We start from the raw sequence: 21,450 nt of genomic DNA, 5'->3' as shown, positions 1-21,450 counted from the left end.
ACAGATGTCAATTTCGCTAGCGAGATGACGCAGCATCTCGAGCAGGAATGCTCATGTAGGCCTGACCTTACTTCCGGGCCAATGAAGGACGTTAACGTTGTTTGCCCGTTGTTTTAATGGCAAACAGGCTTAATAACATCCTGAAACTGCTGCAAACATGTAACGTTGAAAGCAGCTAAATTTTGTCATATTAAAATGAAAGCAGATAAAGAGCATGAAAATGCACCACAATCTCTCAAGCACTCTTGAAACTGACATTGAAAACAAGCCTGGATTTTTCTTTCTTACGGTGCAAGCAGACAATGCTTGTGCAAAACAAGTACAAAAATCTTCTTGCAGAGCCCGACCACAGATTCACGAAGTGCTTTCCCTTTCCCTTTTTCCTGCATATGGATTTACTCACAGTCACTCGCTCAGTCACGACCATACAGAAAGAAAAAAAAAAAATAGAGAGAAAGTGAAGTACAGCATAAAGATGAATCGAGAAAGAAATAAAAACGTAATTCAGCGCCGCGGCAAAGAAAATGAAAAACCAGAGAGATATAGAAAAAAAGACACATGAAGCTAGCAGTGTGCCAATGGCTCCGCTGCGTTCCCCCTATAACTGTATAGTATGCATCGGCATGTGTAGAAATCCCTGAATGTTGACAGGAGAACGCAGCGGAACGCCGACACACAACACCATAGCACGTATATGTATGCATAATATATTTGGACTTGAAAAAACTTCGCCACACACGCATGTTCACGCTCATTTTCAAAAACCGCAAGAAAAATGTGAACACACGAAAGAAACAAAGGTCCACCGGCGACGGGAGACACCACAAACTGCACACACATAAGAGATGAGGAGAGGGGGAAAGGAGGAAAGTACAAGCGAGAGAGAATTAAGACTACATAGACGTCAAAAACTATAATAAAGATACTCTTTTTCTTGCATAAAAAAAAGAAGACACAGAAAAGTATAAAGAGAGGGAGAAAAAAGCCTCTGCTTCGCGATCTTCTCCTCTCGGGCGATTACACAACATAAGTTACCGTTGCACACTTCCCTGCAGTTCAGTCCTTCGGTTAAGACAACAGAAAAAATACCCGCTTTCAACGATGTCGATCATATTGCGAAATGCTGGTTGTCCGTGTACAATGTCCGTGTACGTGAGTGAGTGAGTGTATGAGTGTGAGGCGCGCTCGCCCCGCTAAATAAAGGCGTGCGTGGATTGCGGAGGATGACTGATGTGACGTGAGTGGCTCGATTGGCACTGAAAGAAGCAGTGTGCTCTTGCAAGGCGGCATACCCGAACCCCTTTCGAAAGAACTGCGCCACGGGCTGTGCAATAAGTATAAACGCGCGCCGTCTGCGAAGATGGGAGTATAAGCACGCGACGAGACATTTAACACCGGTCGGACGAGGAATGGGAATGACGTGCCACCTTACGGCGCACATTGACGCCGCTAACTCAAGTTAGGCTTCACCGATTCCACTTCACGAGACGAGCGCGCCAAGCGGCTCTGACCGGCGGATCAGCCGGCTGGCTAACCCAACGACGTCCGCAGTTAAGGCGATCAACGTTCCTGGATGTCAAAACGACACGAGAACATAAATGAACTGCCCCTGACCGATGCTGTACCTAGGTCCTACCGCGGTAGCTTCTGTAGTAACGGGTTCGGTGATGTGCGGTGAATGAGAGAAATAAAAACGAGAGAGATCAACTCAGTAGACTTTAGGACGTAGAAAACAAAACTTTCTTTTAGCATTCGATCGTTTCGCTTCTCACGCGGCGTGCACTTTGCACCGATTTCAGCGGCCGCAGGCCGCGTGGATGACGATGACAACATGCTCTGCGGCTTACGGTAGGCGAGTCCAAAAGTCGTACACAAAATAAACACGCCGCTAAGCCTTTCTAACGGAGTGTTGAGCTGAACCCACTCGTCAGCGTCTTGAGTAACATACTTCGTCTTCACATTCTTTGGATTTTTCATCAGGTTCAAATACTTTCGCGAAAAACAATCACGATCGCCAGTCAACAGAACAATTTTTCGCCGAGTTCTTGTCGTTTCTCGAACTTACAGCCGTTATACTTTTGAGCGAACCAGAAAATTCTTGAAGCAGCTGAGAGCCGCGAATCCGGTCGTGCTACAAACAGCTCGCGTTAAATTTAGGTGTTCTCTAAGTGAACATGCATGGGTAAAACACTGAAAAAAGGAAATAATAAGCACCGTAATGCCGCGCAGTCGGCAACTGATTCGAGCCTCTCGAAAGTTGATTACAAGCAGCCACCAGGCAGAGACACTGACACCTGCTCTGTAGTGGGACGCATTAGTCACCGGATGAGAGCCCGCATTAGATTCGCCAGATCAAAAGGCAAGGTAGAGCTTAATGTGTGGCAGAGAAGCAATAATTTGGGTTTCACTCCGCGATTGCTGGGTACAAAAGTTTGTTCCCTGTGATGAGACGTTCGGTACTCGACTTTGGTGTACCAGACAAAATAACGTAGGCAGCAAATGTAAAGTTGTTCACCACCAAGAACGAACAAACTGTCCAATTTCAGAACATGTGGCAGCAACGAAAATGAAGAAAACCACACCTGCATCATATACTGTCAAGGTAGAAACTTGAAGAAACACACATTATGCTACACATCTTGCACAGAATCAGCTCAATAGACCGGATCACATGTAGAAGATTACACAGTGCGCAGTAAGAACATTAAAAAAAAAAGAAGATATGGCAGATTGTAGTGATTAAAGTTTGTCTTGTCTCAATGAGCAGACTAGTAGTTAAAGTTCAATCAAGTACAAAGTAGTCACACTCTCACACACGAAAACAGTGTGAACGAACATGGTCTTCATGGTAAATAGCCATCACTAAAAATGCCAAAGTATTCCCGCGCCAATGTGTGTCAAAGGGTTTGTTACACAAGTGCTTCAGAACGATTCTCACCACTTCACGCGTACACTCGTAAATATAATACTAGTAGCTGTTATTTTGACAAGCGGACGTCATTCCTAAAGTTGCACACACATTGTGTATACACATATATATTTAAATTACGTTAACATCTTTTGAGTTTTCTGCTTTCGTGTGTTTGATTTCGAGAGGGGTACAACAGGACGAGTTCAACTGCGTCCATTTACATGCTTTCTTCTTGTGCTCACAGTGTCCAAGGACACCAGCCTGGTATAGACAAGTTCCTTCATACCTCTGCAAAGTGCACCAAATATAACACATTAACGAATATACATTTACACTTTAATAAAAAGTGTAATAAAACACTTTCGAAAGTGTTTTTGCCTCTATGAATGGTCTGAAACTTAATATTAACATTTACATATTTCACTAAACACTCCTGCACAAAAAAATTTCCACATTTCTTTCCGGATTCTTGACAATCTTAAGTAACAACCTCGGATGCAATAATAATCAGGTGCCGTTTAGCTGATGCAGCAGTATAACGACATTCATCTTTGATGCAAAGCAACAGTTTACCAATAACTACCGTACATGCTAATAAAGTGAGAGGCAATGAATGTGCTAGATTACATTACAAAGTTTTCCAGCTCATGGGTGAACAACACCGCCTCTGCTGCACCATAAAGTTAATAGCTGGGAACCCACTCTGGACACTGCGTGCACAAGAAATGGGTGTGTCATCGGAAATGCAGTTAAGCCCGCAAGTGTACCACAGCCTTCGTTGGGGGGGTTTGTCTTGACAGCCGACCCACTGAGACCTATGTACAGGACACAATCAACAATGCAAAGGTGGGAAAACGTTCCTAAATATGAGCCAACAATGTAATACAAAAATTGGACACATTCTTCCTTTGATGCTTTCTCATTTTCCTTCACAGAGAAAAGAACTGTTGCAGCCCAAGCAAGAAATGAAGTAGACAGGGGGCAAAATACACGTAAAAACCAGATAAATCTCTATCCAAGATCAACACAACTATATCTGAAACTAACATCAGCCTCAGTGATCAGAAACTGGTATAAAAAAATGTACATTGTATACATAATATGTCGAAAGGATAAAACATTTTTTCATGTATAATGGCACTGGCAGCTATCCTGTCTATTCGTTTTCCTTTCAAAAGTTGTGTGCTTTTCAAAAACCTGAATTTCAATTTGACTGCCTTAAGTGCTCACAGAGTGGTAGTGATCAAATGGTATGAATGCCTGGACAGTGAGTGAAAAGAGTAAATGGGTGAGATTTTTGGTCCGAATACTTGCAATAGGTAAAAATGCAATTTTGAGGTAGAGCGGTAAAAAACAGGAATTACCAGCCTTATCTGAGGTAGCATGATCATGCCTTTTAAACCGGCAGTGCTGCTCAAACATTAAAAGCAAATCTAAAAAAAAAGAACAATGTCACCACTATGTAAAAAGGACAATGATAGGATGCACGTACAACAGGCCATAGACAGGTAGAACACATGGATATCTCATTGGATTCCACAGCCTGAGCACAGTTTACACTATTTTACAGACAATTCGTGAACTCTTCTGCTTTTGCAATATTCCCTGAGTTGCTCACTGCATTTACAGCATCGTACACAGCGTTCATTCAGCCCTAGCCTACACGACACGCAGGTTTCAGGGCTTCATCACTTGAGTGGGTTTCTTTTCGCAAGTGAAAAGAAAACGAACAAAAAAGTTGTCGGGACCGCACCAGACCCACGCCCCTGAATGCAGTGTTTCTTGAGGTAGGCAGGGGGGGGGCCGGCAGCAAGGTCCACGATGGGTGTAGCCAGTGGACAACAGTGCCATTCCAAACAGCGTCCATAGCTTCAACACTTGTGGTCGCAACGCGAGCACGCTTTCGCGCCAAACTAAACTAGAAAAAAAAAATAGAGAACACGCGCCGGGACACTGGGAGGTCGGGGAAGGTAGGGAGGGGAAAGACGAGGCCGTTCGCGCGTCCACGCGCGCGGGGGCCTTCTGATATGGTAGGAACTGGTGAGGGAGGGGGTTGATGGGGGAAGGAAAAGGCGTTTCACTCCGTCTTGATCAGGGCCGGCGGAGAGTGGGCGTGCGGAGGCGGCGGCAGCGGGAGCGGCCGCGGGGGGTAGGCGGCGGTCGGGGTGGGCGCGTGAGGGGGCGACGGCGTGGACGCGTTGCTCGCGAGCGACGCCGGCGAGTGGAGGGCGCCCAGCGGCGGCAGCGGCGGCGGGCTGCCCAGGTGCATGCCGGGCGGCGGCGGCGAGGCTCCCGCGGCGGCGCCCCCCGGTGGCGGGTTGATGCGCTTCTCCTTCTGGCGCCGGTTGCAGAACCAGACGCGGACCACCTCCTTCTCCATGGAGAGGCCCTCGGCTAGCACGGCGATCTCCTCCGATGTGGGCTTGGGGTTCTGCACGAATGCCTTCTCGAGCGCCACACGCACGCTCGTCTCGATGCTGGTGCGCTTCTTGCGGCGCCGGCCGATCGACTCCGGTGTGGTGTGGGCGTTGGCGAGGGCAGCCGGGTTGTTCAGCGAGGCGTCCGCGTCCTCGAGCCATCGCTGCAGCAGCGGCTTCAGCTTGCACATGTTCTTGAAGCTCAGGTTGAGCGCCTCGAACCGGGAGATGGTGGTCTGGCTGAAGTCATTGCCGTACAGCTTTCCCATAGCCAGGCCCACATCTCCCTGTGTGAAACCTGCGCGGGTCAAGAGAACCGACGGCTAGAACCTCGGCACGGCGGGGACACAAACTTTAGGCCAAAGTAGCCGTTGCGAGCAATGCCGGACCAGGTTACTCGGCGCTTCGCGCAGCGGCCTAGAGATTACTAGCGATAATAGAGGAGACACCCAAAAACAAATTCAGAATGAGAGATCCTAAAATTTATAACTTCTGCAGTAGTAACCAGATGCTCATAAAACTAGCACTTAGAGATTTGCTATAATGATGTTCTTGTTTTAGACGTGACCTACCGAGCTTGATCCGCCTTTGCTTGAACGTTTTGGCAAACTGCTCGAGCTCTTCCAAGTCCGTCATTTCCTCTGGACTTGGCTCCGCTGGTCTCGATTTGACTTGGTGAGGACCTGTCGGCGCTTGCTGCGGTACGAAAAAAGGGCATGCGGAATATGATGAAAGACGTTACGAGACAGCAGCGCGGCAATTGACAGTAGAAACACTGTAGGCGCGAAAATGAAATTATAAGGTAAGCCAACTCACGTGGTGCAATCACGTCCGCACGCAAATTGTTTCATGCAGAAAGCTTAGGATAGCTGCGTTATGTACAGCACAAATTAATGAAGTGCAACACCATTAAGGCTTGGGCTAGTCGGTACATACTCGATAGGGGAACTGCGCAAAAAAAAAGTGCCTACTATAGTTCTCGATTTAAAGAGGTGGAATGACCGATACAGTGATAGAGGTTCACAGGCGGTTGTCTTTAGACCTGATGAATGGCCACCTGACATGATTTCCTCCCATCACGAATGCATAAAAATATATAACGCGAGCTCTGACAACGTTGCACCAGTAACTTGAGCTTACAGCTCTCGGGGAATGTTGCTTGAACAACGAATTAGATCACGCTGATCCAAACGGCAGGCGCCACCAACCTTGTGCTGAATGTGAGCCATATTGTGTGGCGACTGGTGCAATGCCCGGTTGTGCCCCTGGTGCTCCTGTTGCTGTTGCTGCTGCTGCCGCTGTTGTTGCTGGTGGTGGTGTTGCTGCTGGAGTTGGTGCAGCTGTTGCTGAGCGGCAGCGGCAGCGGCAGCCGCTACGGTGGCTGCCGCTTGCGACGAGAGCACCCCAGGGGGCAGCGCCTGGCTAGCCTGCAGCTGCAGGTTCTGCAGGCTCTGCTGCATCAGGCCCTGCTGGAGGAGACCCTGCACAGCGGAGGCACTGGGACATCAGCCTTGTCCAAAGTCAGACTGTGGCTTAAAGGGAGCTCTAACTAGGGGACGAATTCCGATTTCTTAATTTACTTACAGGTGAAACACAGATTAGATAGATAGATAGATAGATGACGTATGAGATGAGAACACGATCAGTGTTAGTTTACGCGCACTTTGCCTGGACTGCCCTGTCACGACTTATTAGGTGGGAAAACGTAAGACCCAGAATATGCCACTGCGGTCACTGTCGCGGTCACTGCAGTCCGTGCATAGGCCCCTCTAATGTTTGCCAGGCCCGAACATATCACGTAAGATAAACGCCAATACGGGACTCATACCTGGTTCTGCAGAAAGAGTTGCGCTTGTACATTTGCTGGCAGCTGTCCCGGCTGCAAAAACACAAACTGGCCCATTTGATTCTGAAGATTTTGCTGATGCTGCTGGAGCTGCTGTTGTAGCTGCTGGAGGTCCTGGCTACTGACGGGAAGTCCAGGAATACCTGAAGCCGTTGGCAACTGCGATGGGGAGCAAAAATGGATCGTAGTCTTTAGGGCAGGCACGAGTTGCAAACAAAAGGAGACGCATTCAGCAGGTGTTCTAGTCTTTACACCGTACAACGAAAATTCAGCACGTATCCTCACCTTGCCTACGTGCTGCAACTGCTGAGCCAATCCAGCCTGCATTAAAAGGTTCGACTGTTGGCCCTGAGCTCCAGCTACCATCAGCTGCAAAGATAAGTGAAACAGAGGTCTCGTGAGATTGTGGTTAAAAAAAAAAAAAAAAGGAAGGCTAAGAAGGAAATTTCGCATTCATATCACTAATCTCATTTCTCAAGCATGCAGTGTTGAGATGCCATCGTTGCTACTTCGAGTACTCCTATAAGATGCGGAGTAATTTACTTTATGGGAGAAGAAATGGAGTAATGAAATAATAATAGCGAAAATTGTGCATTTAAAAGACAGAAGCGACGAAAGTGGAAGGCACTGCTAAGAGATTCGGCATACCTTCGCGAAGAAACAGTGGCGTAGAGCAGCATAAGAGACGACACACACGAGCACTGACGAGCAACCTTAACATTTATTCGTTGTGCAGGCTACATACGTTTATGCGGGCATCACGAAGTGCAGCTGAGCAGGGCAAATGTACAAATCACACTTTATGTATGAGAATTTTGTTCTTTCTCCTTTTTTGAGCAAATATGTTTAAGGCTCGCTGCCGCAGGACTCTCTGCCACCTTGGTGTGTGTCGGCTCGCACCATAACCTATTTTAGAAGCGACGTTTCTTCGCCCGACTATGTACAGGTACCAACCGGTTCAAATGGGCACTCGGTTGGCGGGCATACAGCATCTACAGCAATGACATACCTGGTTGAGCGAGAGCTGTCCGGCGGCGGCTGCCGCAGCCAGTGCCGCGGCCGCCGTGGTGGTCACGAGCGCGGACGGGGGCACGGCGGGCGTCGGAGTCGAGGCCGCCGCCAGCATGCCGGCCATGGGTCCCGCTTGGCCGTTGGCCGCCGCCGCCGACGCCTTGCCGCCGCTGCCCGGCGCCACCTTCGCTTCCAGCTGCTCGTCGTCCATCTCGTGGAAGAGGCCCGACCGCGCTGACTTCTTGATCTGGCGGGAAACGCGCGAGGACAACCGTGTTTATAGGCCCTCGAAACCCCCCCTGGTTGCTGCTAACTTGCCTATACGCTTGAAGCAAAATATCCAACATACGGCTACAAGATACGCCGTAGTGGAAAGGGGGGCGGGCACTGGATTAATTTTCGACCTCCTGGGGTTCTTTAACCCGCACCTAAATAAAAATATGCTGGCTCTCCCGTAATCGAGAGTAGATATAAGCATAAAATGGCTACCGACAAAGCGGATTCGTTGGAGATGATACTAACCACAATCTTAAAATGAGTATACTGCATGTTCGCAAGGACACCCCCCACCACACCCCACCACACAACTATCCGCGGCACGCCGGACGCTTCCGGCCTGGTCACGCAGCGTGGCGCCATCTCTCGAAGGAGGCGGCGTAAAACCCGCACCACGGAACTCGCGGACCGCTGGCGTTGGAAAGAGCACAGGCAGACCTAGTCTCAGCGTCAAAAGATGTCAATCAAGTGTATGGTGCCCTGTATCTGCCTTTTGAACGTCGCTATTGGAAATGACAAATAAAACTTCAGTGTACTAGAAGTTACAGCTTGAGTGACAATGTGAACAAACATTAGGAAGAACTCGGAACCAATATTTTTTGTAGTTGTTTAGGCAGTAACTAGCCTATGTAAGGCGGTCCTGTACAAAGCGTTGGGGGTATACAGTTGGGGGCCAAAGACCATACTGTCTTAATTTTTGAAGTTGTATGTTCTTCAAACGGATGTTCTCGTTTGAGTGCACGGATAATGGCTCTGGCTTTTGGCTCAAGGTCACTTGAAGGTCGCCGACAACGGGAGCTAAAAGCATTTCATGCTTAAAAGTGACGAGCATTTTTGCATTCCATCCCCATGGGTATGCAACCGCAGCGGCCGGGAATCCAACCCGCGACCACTGCGGCGGCTACATGTGACGTCGTAGAATACACGTAACTTAGGCCTATATGATTCTCAATTGCTCACGAATATGAAATAGTGCGCATTGTGGATTTGAGTTTTTGACAAGATCTATATTACCAGAAAATCGATAATTAGACTGCTTCGACAGTGGGCGCACCACCGACATTGGTTCGATTGGGGGAACAGATGGAGAAGCTCGAAGTGAAACGCTATATATCGGCATCGGCATTTAGCTTCGGCGCTGGAAAATAAAACTAAACATCAAGGAAAATACGCGTCAAAAACATTATGATATGAATGCCAATATAAGAGAAGACAGCACCAGTTCAATATTCAAAGCGACAGCTGCAGGAGAAACGTCAGAACTTCACTGGAATTTTGCTTGCGCAACAGATTTACTTTAAGTTGGTTTAGAGGTTGCTAAGCGGCATCATTTCTACGTCTCGCATGTACTTAAAACAATGAGGACACTATATTGCGCTCAATGTACGGAGGGTACATGAGTTTATTAAAGCGAAGCTCTCTTTGATTTGGCGTTCGTCGCCGCTTCCTCGCCAGATACATTTGTGGATAAAATGACGAAGCTTATATGTGCTCCGAATGGATGTACCGCCAAAAAGGCTCATTTAAACCATGCAAGCTGACCGCCAAAGTATAGTGCGAGTAAGCGAAATTCTGGCTCTACCGTAATAAAAAAAAAAAAAAAAAATAACGAACTCCCACATAAACCCTGCACGAACAATGTCGGCTCATAGGCTATAGCTCTTAATGGAATAGCGCATTATATTGAACGGCGTCACGGATTTGCTTATTTTCTGTGATTTAGGCATTCGGTATGTGCTACTGGGTGTCTTCCCATTCTTGGCTAATCTATCAGCATGGCTATGTGGCACTGTGACCACAAGGGGTATAGAAGTGCTGGCCTTCGCGGTGCCTAAAGCCAACACCTCATGAGACTGACATCCCAGTCAGTTTCCACTGTGTTTACCACCCAAAAGTATAGCAAGAAGATTGTAGCTTATCGGTTTACAAATGCGTTAAAGGACGCTCTTTTTCTCTCTCTCTCTCTCGTACTTTCTGTACCCGTCGTCTTTTTCGGACCATTGAGTGTGCTGTCTCGCCAAACTGACAATGCACAATGGATTCATTTATCTCAAAAACAATCCCTGAATGGAACCGCCTTCCCGCCTCCGTAGCCGCTGTCACCGACAGCAAAACATTTAGGACTGCAATTTACCATGCCTTTTGTGAGTAGTTTTATTATGTTACGTATGGCTTTAGTGTCATTTCTTTTCTTTTTTCTTTCTTTTCTTTTAGTTCGCAATGAATCTTCATTATTTCCCCACTCCTTTCCGCAATGCCTTCGGTTACCAGAAGTACTCAATAAATAAAAAAATAAATAAAAAAAAAATAAATAAATAAATAAATAAATAAATAACAATAAAACATCAGGGTTGACAGCTAGGATAATCGTTACGGGGTTTGGGCTCTGGGCGTTCCACCGCTCCAGAGGCTCGTTGCAGTGCTTTATCCTCTCTTCCGATTGAAATTTGAAAGCCCTATCTTGATTTTCAGCACTGGGCCAACGGTGAACACTCAAGGCGCGACGGCGCGCACAAGCCGGCGACGCGCGGGGGCGTCTTACGAGCTACAGATATCGCGGCAGGAATGCAATCTAATCACTCGTATTATCATTTCCCCGCTAGGCTGCAAATAGACGTGTACGTGCTACGGACGTCTTTAATTCACCCTCTGCGCCAGAAATCAATCGCACCGACCATCCAAAGAGATGCGTGGAGTATATATTTATCCCTCAAGGGGTCGTGCCAGAACCCTGGGCTGCTCGAACGAAGCGTTGGCAGCATTTTACCATAACGTTACCGTTCTACCGTTACCGCATCTCCCTCGACCGCGCATGCGCAGTAAATGCGCGACAACGCCGTTGCCGCAAGGGTTGTCGGTAGGGGAAACGGTACCGGCATAATGCTGTGCTAAAACATTCCATTCTAGGCGTGGGTAAATTTGCCAGCGGGCAGAAACATTGCGCAAGTGACGGCAACCCTGCCGCGTCGCATGTATTATATTTACCTTCTGTTACTCGGCAACCTATATTTCACGGCAATTTATTGTCAACAGAACAACCCCCCCCCCCCCCCCCCTCCCTTCTAGTTTTTTTTTTTTTTTTTATTCGCGGGCTATCTTACCCACGGACAAAATATGGCATGCAAGGAGGCGCCCCAGAGTCGAGCAATAAACTGGAGCGTCGATAGGCTCTGACTGTGGACACGAAAAAGAGTACGCAATGAAATCCTTTCATTATCGCGAACGCGTTCCTTATATAGGACACGCACGCAGACTCCCCCTCTCCCCCCACACACACAAACGCTAACACGCACATGTATACACAAAACACATCTGCGTGTGTTTATTACGCAGAAAGCGCTACCAGCCCACTTTCGTTTTGCACGCGTACGTGTTCGTAAACATAAACATTAAAATCAGACACACGAAGCGAGGCCAGGGTGCAAGTGCGCGCGCTGAAAGCTGCAACACCCCATCGAGAGAGAAACTGCACCATGCCTCAGCGTTTTTGGAAACAAGCAAAACCCCGTGTATCCAGGGTACGCCAAAGCGCGGCTACACGTGAAACAGCAAATTACCTTTCGGTGCAGCATCGCAGCATTCAAAGTGGCGCAAGGGTCCGCGCCAGGTCCAAATCGGCGCGCGAACAGCGTGCGTTTGGGCTAACAACCGTTTTCCCAAAACAAACCCCGTTGGCTCTCTCAGGAGCGGCACTCCCAACAAAGCGCCAACCCGGAGGAGAAAACACCCCGAAACGCCAAAATCACACTGGATCATTGTTGCCTGCAGAAGTGATTACTCGCAGCAAATGCCGGGGCAGATGCTGCGTATATACAAGCCCGACCGAGTGATGAGCCGCGGTAACTGGCTTTTTTTTTTTTTTTTTTTTTTTTTTTTTCCGGGTTGTCCAAGTCAAAGCGGTGACACAGGATTTGCGTCGCCGAACGCATTCGAAATTGAGCTCGCCCCGCGGGGCATGAGTTCATTTCGGGGAAGATGATGTGGCCTGGATTCAAACATTTCAATCTGGCGTGGCCTGACATGTAATTATCGCGTGGAATGTTTACAGACGAGGGGCAGCGCTTCAAAACTCCGCTAAAGGGAAAACGGTCATTTGTGAGCAGCGCCGTCACGAAAGAAAAACAAGATAGATCACCCCGAAAGCAAATGAAAAAAAAAAAAAAAATACAACTTGATGGGGTGGGATGCAGAAAATGTACCTAGCTAGAGCCGAGACGTGTTCGGATTAAAGCAAGCCCTTGTTTTGTCCCACAATATAGCAGACGCGCACGTATGCGGCGCGGAGCGTGGAAGGCCTGCGATATGCTAACCGGATGGATAATGAGCTTGAATGCAGACGGCGCCAAATGACGTTGCTGGAATGGGAAATTTCAAAAACCGTTAGCTATAAGTTGGCTCGTTTGAAATAATGCAGGCTCGCTGCGCGGTGCCTTTTTTTCCCCCATTTCTGGTCTGTCATTTCAGAACGGAGCACTGAACTTTTATGAAAATGAGAAATCAGCTAAAAAGGAAGAAAGAAAGAGAGAGAGAGAGAGAGAGAGAGAGAGAGAGAAAGTAATCCTTTCCGCTAGCATTAGCACGGATGAACAGCCCTCATCCGAAGTCTCACCACGAATTACAAGGTTGTTCTTCCCTCAAAATTGCAGCGTAACCAACCACACGCCCCGACACGAAATATTGCGTTTTTTTATTTTTACATCAGGTTGATATTAGTGTGATGCGCCTTCCTGGCGCATTACCGCTGTTTACCTGCATGCGATGAGCTACAAATGCGATGCGAAGCGCTACTGTCGCATTCATGTAAATGCGGCTATATAGGCGAAGGACGGTTGGCGAGGTTGCACTGAACTTTCCGCACCAGGACGCCGTGACGTCATAAAATTAGATAAATGTTTACTACTTGTTTATCGGCAAAGAAAAAAAAAATTAGATTATGGGGTTTTACGTGCCAAAACCACGATCTGATTATGAGGCACGCCGTAGTGGGGGACTCCGGGAATTTGGACCACCTGGGGTTCTTTAACGTGCATCGGCAAAGAATGACTGCACAACATTCAGAAGGGGCCAAACATCTCACGTGAAAAGTTTCGGAAACATTTCCCGCCCTAAAATGATTGTACACGTGAAAGCATGTTGAAATTTGTGACATCACGCCAGCGTATACCGGCGCTGAGGTTTCGCCACGAAATTAAAAAAAAAAAAAAAAGACTAGGAAGGTTAAATTTCATTTTTTTTTTACTAGCAAACAAACGATTTCTGCCAAATAAATAAAAATAGTTTTGAATGAGCGCTTCACCGTGGGGGTAAAACGAGATTTAGTGTTGCTCTAAAGTGTCCCTTTAATTAAAAGCAGAGGCCTTCCATGTATTTGGGAGAACTCTGCTTAATTGGAAGGACATGGAAAACACAGAAGAACTCTGTTAAAAGTAAAATGTCGTGTACTGTATAGTAGAAGCACCGATAAAGTGCCGCGGCACGACGCTGTATACAGTCGGTCCTGTAGCTATTACTGAGCTCGCCCCGTGAAATTTCTTTCAGCGGTCCTCATTTACACGTAGAGTCCGCATCAAAATTTTACGGACCGCAGAATCTAAGAAAACGTTGATTTTCCGAGCGGTTAGCCCGTAAAGCCACGCAACACTACGATGTTCGCATATATACCAGTAGTAGTACATACTAGTAGTATTATATACTGCTAGTATTAGCTAGTAGTAGCAGTGCAATTAGTAGTAGTAGTAGTAGTAGTAGTAGTAGTAGTAGTAGTAGTAGTAGTAGTAGTAGTAGTATAGTAGTGGTGGTGGTGCAGGCTGAAAGTTCAAATACCGGGGTTTGTGCCCAGGCTACGGAAATATTCGGCTCATTGTGAGACCGCACGGTCAGTAAGCTTTCGGTGCCGATTGTATACGCCAGGAAGTCCACGTCCCTTCTCGCTCCGCTGCCCCGCGGGGCGCAGACCGCGACCGCCGTTGACGGAAGCGCGCGCCCGTCCACGGCGTCTCCGCCTCACGGTCAGCTCAATTGGCTCACATCCTTGAATGTGTTTTCTCGCCCGCCCTGCTCTTATCGCTCTCATTTCGGCGCCAGTGCGCGATACGTGCCACACACGGGCACGGAGGGGGACTCACATTCGCCCTGGTGCCATTGAGGCATTTTTTATCGCCGTCGGAGCGCACACACGATAAGCAGGAAGTAACCTAGGTCCCTGACTGCGGTTACAGCATTCTCCAGAAACACTGTATAGTATCACGAGCTGTCGGCTCGATAAGTATTTTTTGTCCCACGTAACAGCTTTCTTCGCAAAGTGCCTGACATGTTAGGCGGGAGGGGCTTCTTGTCGCTCCTTCCCATTACCCGCACCGGTGGCTGATTTGTTTTGTGGCGTTGCTCAGCCGAGCACGAGGTCGCGGGTTCAACTCCTGGCGCCTCGGCGGCCGCATTCTCGTGCGGGCGTAATGCAAGGAACCTCGTGTAGAGGCGCTTTGGTTGCATGTCAAACAAACCAGGGTAAACAAATGTTTTTTGCAGCTTTCCTCTACCGCGTCCCTCATAAACCGATGCGCAGTTATGGGACGCTAAAGACCCCACATTTTCTTTTCCCTTTCTCACTATATATATATATATATATACCGATGCGGCAGCAAATCGAGTGAACCATGCAGCGCCATTCTCGGAAGGTTGGCGCTGAAAGTTGCTGCGCACGCGTGAACAAAACTGTATAATGTGACGAGATGAACAGCGTTATTCGTGCTTTCGGAGAAAGGCATCCGCGTGAATTTCTGCGAAATAGTGAACACAATGAAGCTTCTGCTTCTCACGTTTGTCTTGGTAAAAGCGCCATCTGCATGGCCTTGAAAGTAACGGAGCGGGAAGGGCCTGCCAAAAAGCGGCCATTCAATCGCAATAGGATGTAACGTGAGTCATCTAGTTGAATTCGGACGGAGCCACGCTGCTCAACTAACAATGACTTTAGTGACAGGTGGCAGAAGAAAAAAAAATCTAAAAAAAAAGATAACACGAGCCGCTCGGCTTCCCTTATCCCTGGACTTTAACAGCCTCATGAGGTATATAGCATAGAGGGTTTACTGGCCAGCTGCCTGCTTCTAAAGTTCGCGTTCTACGTGACGTTTGCGACTAAAAGGATGTTCCACATTCGCCACCATGGCCATGAGCGGCGCCGGCTAACACTCCCAGGATTAGTAAACATGCACAAATGCACAAAAATGTTGACGCCGGAGACAGCCCTCACCGTAGCTCAATCGACATAACATCATCGCACGTGTGATGCAGAAGATGTTGGTTCTGCTAACACCGGCAGCAAGTTCTTTTCATTCATTGTAATTTTTCTATTCCATAATATATCCGACATTTAAATTGAAAGAAAACTTAATTTCCTCTATGATTCACCTGACTTCATCGTCTGTTGGTGGTTCACGCGGTTGTAAGTAACCGCTCGGTACCCCTCATTCTACCTGACCAATTGAGACACACGTCCACAAATAAACGAACGAAAATGATATGCGAGAAACGTAGCCAACCGCAAACGTATTATTCTCGCATTCCGACAGCGTCACCTTTGAGTATAGCAGTTGGCGGTCTCCTGCCCAAAAGCGTACGAAGAGCAAGCCTCAGCAATGACGTCGGAAGGAACGATGCGATAACGCAGAGGACACTTTCTCACTTCCACAGCTGCAGTGCAAAAGTTTCGACTTGCCCTTGAAGCTGAGTGCAGGCACAGACTTACGACCGGTGCTTGGGGGTCGAACGCAGCACCGTTTTATTACTTCAATGTATTCAGACCATGCCACAGCTTGAATCCCATCTCGTTTCCCGTACGGAGTAACAAATTCACAGCGAGATCTGACTGAAAATGTACTACTGTCCCAATGCATGGATTGCGGGCAAATTACTATTGAAAAATAACTAAAACAAAAATCCAATATCTAGGGCCATGCGGCGCGGACGCCTTTTGGACTGAAAAACTGCACAAGAACAAGAAAAAAGAACAGAAGAGCTGCCAACTTAGTTTACTTACGAGATTGAGGGCTTTCTCGGAGTCCATACTGTCTTCATCCTGACCCAGGTCGCCCGTGTCTTGACTAGTTGCACTGTCTTGTGTGTCGTTCGAGAGGTCACCGTTCATCCCTGGATCTGAAAAAACAAAAAGAGCAAGAGAACGTTAGAGGAACAGTGTTTGGGAAACTGCTAGCCGACAAAAACAGTCAATGCTTCCAATCGAGAGCATAATTTGGCCACATGTTGGAAACTTCTGTTTACTTGCAACCCAACCGACCTTTCATCAACTAAAGTGCTGAAAACTTACAACACACACTCGGCGAGGAAATGCGACGTATGTTTGACTTCGTTTGACATTGCTACGCAAATTGCTGTTTCCAACTCCTTGGACCGAGAACATTTCTCCACAAAGTAAGGCCCAGCGCAGGTATTTCAGGTAACTCCGATCGTGTGAGAATGCAAAGGGGTGAAGACATTTTGCGGCCTAAGGCAGTGGCATCCTTCGATGACTGGGTCCATGCACAGGCTACCGTTAAAGAGACACTTAATTCACCATGGAGCTACGCGTATGCAAAGCATTCACGCGTCCACAACCAGACCTCCCTTCCCCTTACTCATTTCTCCAATAGGCTCCAGCCATCATTTAAATATATTACTCACTCGCTCTCACTCAACCTCTTGCAGATGTACTCAGAACGGTGTTCAACATCTCGACGGAGGCTACACATTTTGAGGTGTAGCCTCCGTCGAGGCTACACCTCAACTTCAACCACAGCATTATGCGTCAGTACACGTCCTTACTTTAGTGTTGGCAGATACTTTCTTAAATTTCAGCAACGCTTTACATGTACATGTCGAAGCAAGCAGTGCTGCGCGTCAATTCATGGAACAACGGTCTTTTATCACTATACTCATTTTGAGCCATACGCTCCGACAGATGTAAACATGTTCACAGCGGTGAGCTAACAAGCGTAAATGAGGACGAATACACGGCCAAAAGGCAGGTGCGCTACAACAGCTAACCACACCTGCTGTGTTTAACTAACCAAAAAGCGCGTATTGGGCGTATCCATGTAATCCATGTAAAAGCACGCAGAGCGCGGCGTCGATGCCACCTGTTAGTGAAGCAGCGCGCGCTTAATGCTGGTAACATCAAGGGCACGATGTTACATCAAGGCCACGAGACAATAAATAGCAACTGTTAGGCTTACGTGAGTTCCTTCCGATCGTCCATCGAAGAAAAATAGTAAAAAGAAAGCGAGGAGAGACAGAAAAAGAAAAGAAACGAATTCGGAAGCCACAATGAACAAGGAATTCTATCGGCGGTGCGAGCGCGTTTTACATGCTCATCCGTGGCCCGTAAGCCTGGGCGCACGCCACGGCACGTTGGTGAGGGCTCTAAAAAAAAAGTCACCAGCTTGGGAAAGGGAGAGCGCCCCGAGCGAACGCGTCGCAGCTGCCGCAACGTTCAAACCTCGTGACCAACAGATAGCGCACAGGCGAGAAAGAAATATCCATAAATAAAATGGCGGGAAGAGGGGTGTGGGCAGAGAGATGGGTCCCACGCTGCACATCTGCATACCCGAACCACACATGCGTAAAAGACTTGAGGCGGGAGAGGGAAGGGGACAACAACCACGTACAGAGCGCACCCGGAACATGAGCGTCACGGGAGAGAGGGGGAGGAGGAGGGAGCGGGTATCATTAAAATTAGAGCTCGTGCCAACTTTCTTTCTTCCTTTCTTTTTTTCTTGCTACTACGCCATGCAGGCGTGCCTATTTCACTATGCCATTTCCCCTTTGTTTTTTTTCCCCCTTCAGCCTTCCTGGGCCTCGAATGCAGGCAAGGAGAGGAAGCGGCGCGTTACAAGTGGCGCGCCTGCCAGGGTAGGCTGCGCATGCGCATTCGCTGTTGTGGCCTTTGCCAGCCTGCACCGCGCGCCAAGTAACGGGTGCGTGCATGCATGCCACAAAGCGCATTTGCAATGCGTATGGCACGCAGCACGAGCATGCACGTGTGACGGCGACTAACATACATACTGTTCTACAAACGACGCAGCCAAGAGGGCGTCACGACGGCTTCAAACTGCTGAGTGTGGTTTGTCGTTGGCGGGAACGGCACAATTACCAGCAGTCAACTTTTTTTTTAAAAGTTACGAACAAGAAAGCAGAAGCAGGGCGCAGACATCGCTTAAACTGCATGCGAATTGAACAGAGCAGTCTCCTGTTCGAATAATGTAGTATTTTTGTTGTCTAAGAAGAATTCACAAGTAACGCCAAAACAAGAAACAGTGGCATAGCAACAGAGTTTTTAAAGCTTACTCAACACAAAAATTGTACATAGACAGACGTTTGGGTACAGGTCGCTGATTCACAAGTTCTGTCGCCTACGAAATGACAGCAGCGCTATACATCGAATACGCGCACAGATCGCATTGTGTTCGTATTGTTCATTTGTTCCCTGTCTTCGTCATGGTCCCGTATTCGCAATGTTCCAATGCTACCTCCCAATTATTTGTCAGGAAAAGTTTGAAAGCTGCTGAACGAAAGGCTGAACAGAAGCATACCTGGTCAGCCTTTCGACGAGTTTACGCAAGCGTATCGCAATCAATAACAAGACAGCGACTCCCGTCGTCTACGTGCGCACATTCCGGCCAAAGCCCAAGCTGTGAAAACTGCCGAGTGCCCGAGACTCTACAACACGTGTTTTGCGACTGCCCTCTGTTGGTACTACCGCAGAAGACGCCGAATTCTGCGCTCGCAGGTGTGAGGTGATATTTTGGCCACAGTGTGCACCACACAGCAGCAAAATCAGCTACGAGAAATGTTTTGGACTATATATGTCGAGCAGCGGATAGACTCGAGTGTATTATAGCTCAGGCCAACCACTCTGCCTTTCATGTACGATATAATATCTCGTATATAATAAATTATCCACCCTCCGACAAAAGACAGCGCTGCAGATAGAGTAATTCCTGACATGAAGCCCCTAGACGTGTGCTATCCATCTGCTAGCGCTACAGAAGCGTTCTCGCACTAATTAAGACAGTTGTATTCGGATGTTTCGTGTTGACAGAGGGATCGTATATAGTTAATGAATGAGAGCCACGCGTCATGACGCAGGCAACGCCTTGGAAGCGATCGACGACCGGCTAGAAGCAAACGTAAAATTATTTTGACGTTATCGATGCCCTTTTGTTTTAGGGGACACGTCTATTTTTTTTTTTTCGGGAGATGCCGAGCAATAAGGCCAATAAATAGTGACCGCACTGTGCGGGCAGTAGTGCGGCTGCTCATTATTTTTGAACGAATATACACGACGCAACAGGGACGGTGAAACCGCATTGATCCAAATGAACGAATTGAAAAGTTTATATCTTTATTTTTTTATAACATGCCGATAGTGCCAAGTAAGCGCATGTGCGAGTCGGGTGTAGCAAAAGCAGTCAGAAAATACGGCAAACATACTGCTAACGTCGGGCACTGCAGAGCGCTCAGTTCGCAGAACGCACCGAGTAGTCGTTATATATATATATATATATATATATATATATGCCTGGTCCCGTCTTACTAATCGCGCACATGAATATTCGCCGCAAAACAGGATGCACGTAGGTTCGATGCACGCGGAGCGATAGACATGCACCGTTTATTAAAAAAATATAGTTATCGCGCCCCCACGCACATGCAACAATCTAAGCCAAGATAGAAAATTACCGGCCAGTTTCCGTTCCCAGCAAAGCACTAATGAAAAAACAAAATACTCCTCCGCCATACCAACTTTATGGCGGCGTTATCAGCCGCATGAGCCAAATGAATGCACAGGTACAGGTTAGCAACCTGGTCGCACAAAAAAAAAAAAAAAAAAAAAAAAAAACAGACAATTGTGCCACATGCAGCTTCCCATAAATTCCCCTCTTTTTATCGTCATATACTAAATGAAATCCTTCCTTTCTACGTTTATGTACGCTTTCTTTTTTGTGATGGGTACCGAATGCGCGCAAAATAAGCATATTAACTCCAACGGACTGCCAGCAACAGATGGTGCACCATCAAACTGCCACATCTTCGTTTGCGTTAATGCACGAAGTCATTCGAGCTAAAATGCACGCGAATTCTCAATTAACCTCATGGGTCTATTAAGATTTGAAATACCAAACAAGACGGGAGTTTACTATCGCACACACCACTCGAAATCGTTACCACCGCCACCGCGAAGCGACTTACAGCAACAAAGAGACACCCGATACATACCCACATATAGAGGACATTGACCCTGTAGATTTACTAGAACCCAGTTTGTCTCACGGCAGCGCTAGCAACCCGCTTGTTATCTAAACAGTTTGCTGCTTAATTATTCGCGGCAGTTGTCGGAGCGTGTCCAGTGAGGATGAACACAGTATAGCAAGAGTAATTGGCGCATTGCGCCAAGCACTGCTTTAATATATGGCCCAAGTTTTCTCGTCACAACTGACGAGTTGTGTCATTACAGCGCGTATATTACAGTAACATTACGCTACAGTAAACTAAAATTTTCTTACAAATGCAGGAACATGTACTGAATAGAGAAAAATAAATAAATAAATAGTTGTTTAAAACGATTTCATGTTTTATTTACGCAGTTTCATATATGCAAAGATCAAGAGGCACAGAGAAAAGCGCAGTGAAAGAGCAAGCTAATGAACACACGGGGAAAGGCACTAAGAACGCACGAAGTCATCTTCTCCTAGTATCTAGTATTTTTTTTTTTTCAAGAACGTTTTTCATCCACTTTCTCCGAACAGCCCAATCTTGGCCGATCTCCCACAGCGGGTTTGTGCCATTTGTTCAGAGGCACAACAACAACAACAACAACAGCAACAACAGCCTCAGGACAGGAGCTTTGCCAGACAGGTAAGAGCACCGGTCGATGAATATGACAAACACTAACGCGTGTTTTCCAAGACGCCGAAATGCCAACCTGGCCTTCTCGGGAA

At 47.5% G+C, this 21,450-nt stretch overlaps 1 protein-coding gene across 6 annotated transcripts in view; it reads right to left on the bottom strand.

Moving 5' to 3' along the window:
* Window positions 1-691: 691 nt before the first annotated feature.
* LOC119456153 (POU domain protein 2) overlaps window positions 692-21,450 on the bottom strand; it is a 649,805-nt gene continuing 629,046 nt past the window's right edge. For all 6 annotated transcript variants that reach the window (XM_037717773.2, XM_049669568.1, XM_049669567.1 and 3 more), the window contains 7 exons: window positions 16,494-16,609; window positions 8,184-8,432; window positions 7,460-7,543; window positions 7,157-7,333; window positions 6,537-6,809; window positions 5,901-6,024; window positions 692-5,626 (listed from right to left, as the gene is read on the bottom strand). In XM_037717773.2, the coding sequence (XP_037573701.1) occupies window positions 4,989-5,626; window positions 5,901-6,024; window positions 6,537-6,809; window positions 7,157-7,333; window positions 7,460-7,543; window positions 8,184-8,432; window positions 16,494-16,601 (1,653 nt within the window). In that variant the 5' untranslated portion in view covers window positions 16,602-16,609 and the 3' untranslated portion in view covers window positions 692-4,988. The remainder of the gene's footprint in view (window positions 5,627-5,900; window positions 6,025-6,536; window positions 6,810-7,156; window positions 7,334-7,459; window positions 7,544-8,183; window positions 8,433-16,493; window positions 16,610-21,450) is intronic.

Source organism: Dermacentor silvarum, chromosome 6, assembly GCF_013339745.2.
Source record: "Dermacentor silvarum isolate Dsil-2018 chromosome 6, BIME_Dsil_1.4, whole genome shotgun sequence".
Taxonomy (NCBI): Eukaryota; Metazoa; Arthropoda; class Arachnida; order Ixodida; family Ixodidae; genus Dermacentor; species Dermacentor silvarum.
Note: the sequence above shows the minus strand (reverse complement) of the source record. Positions and strands in the feature narration are given on the sequence as shown.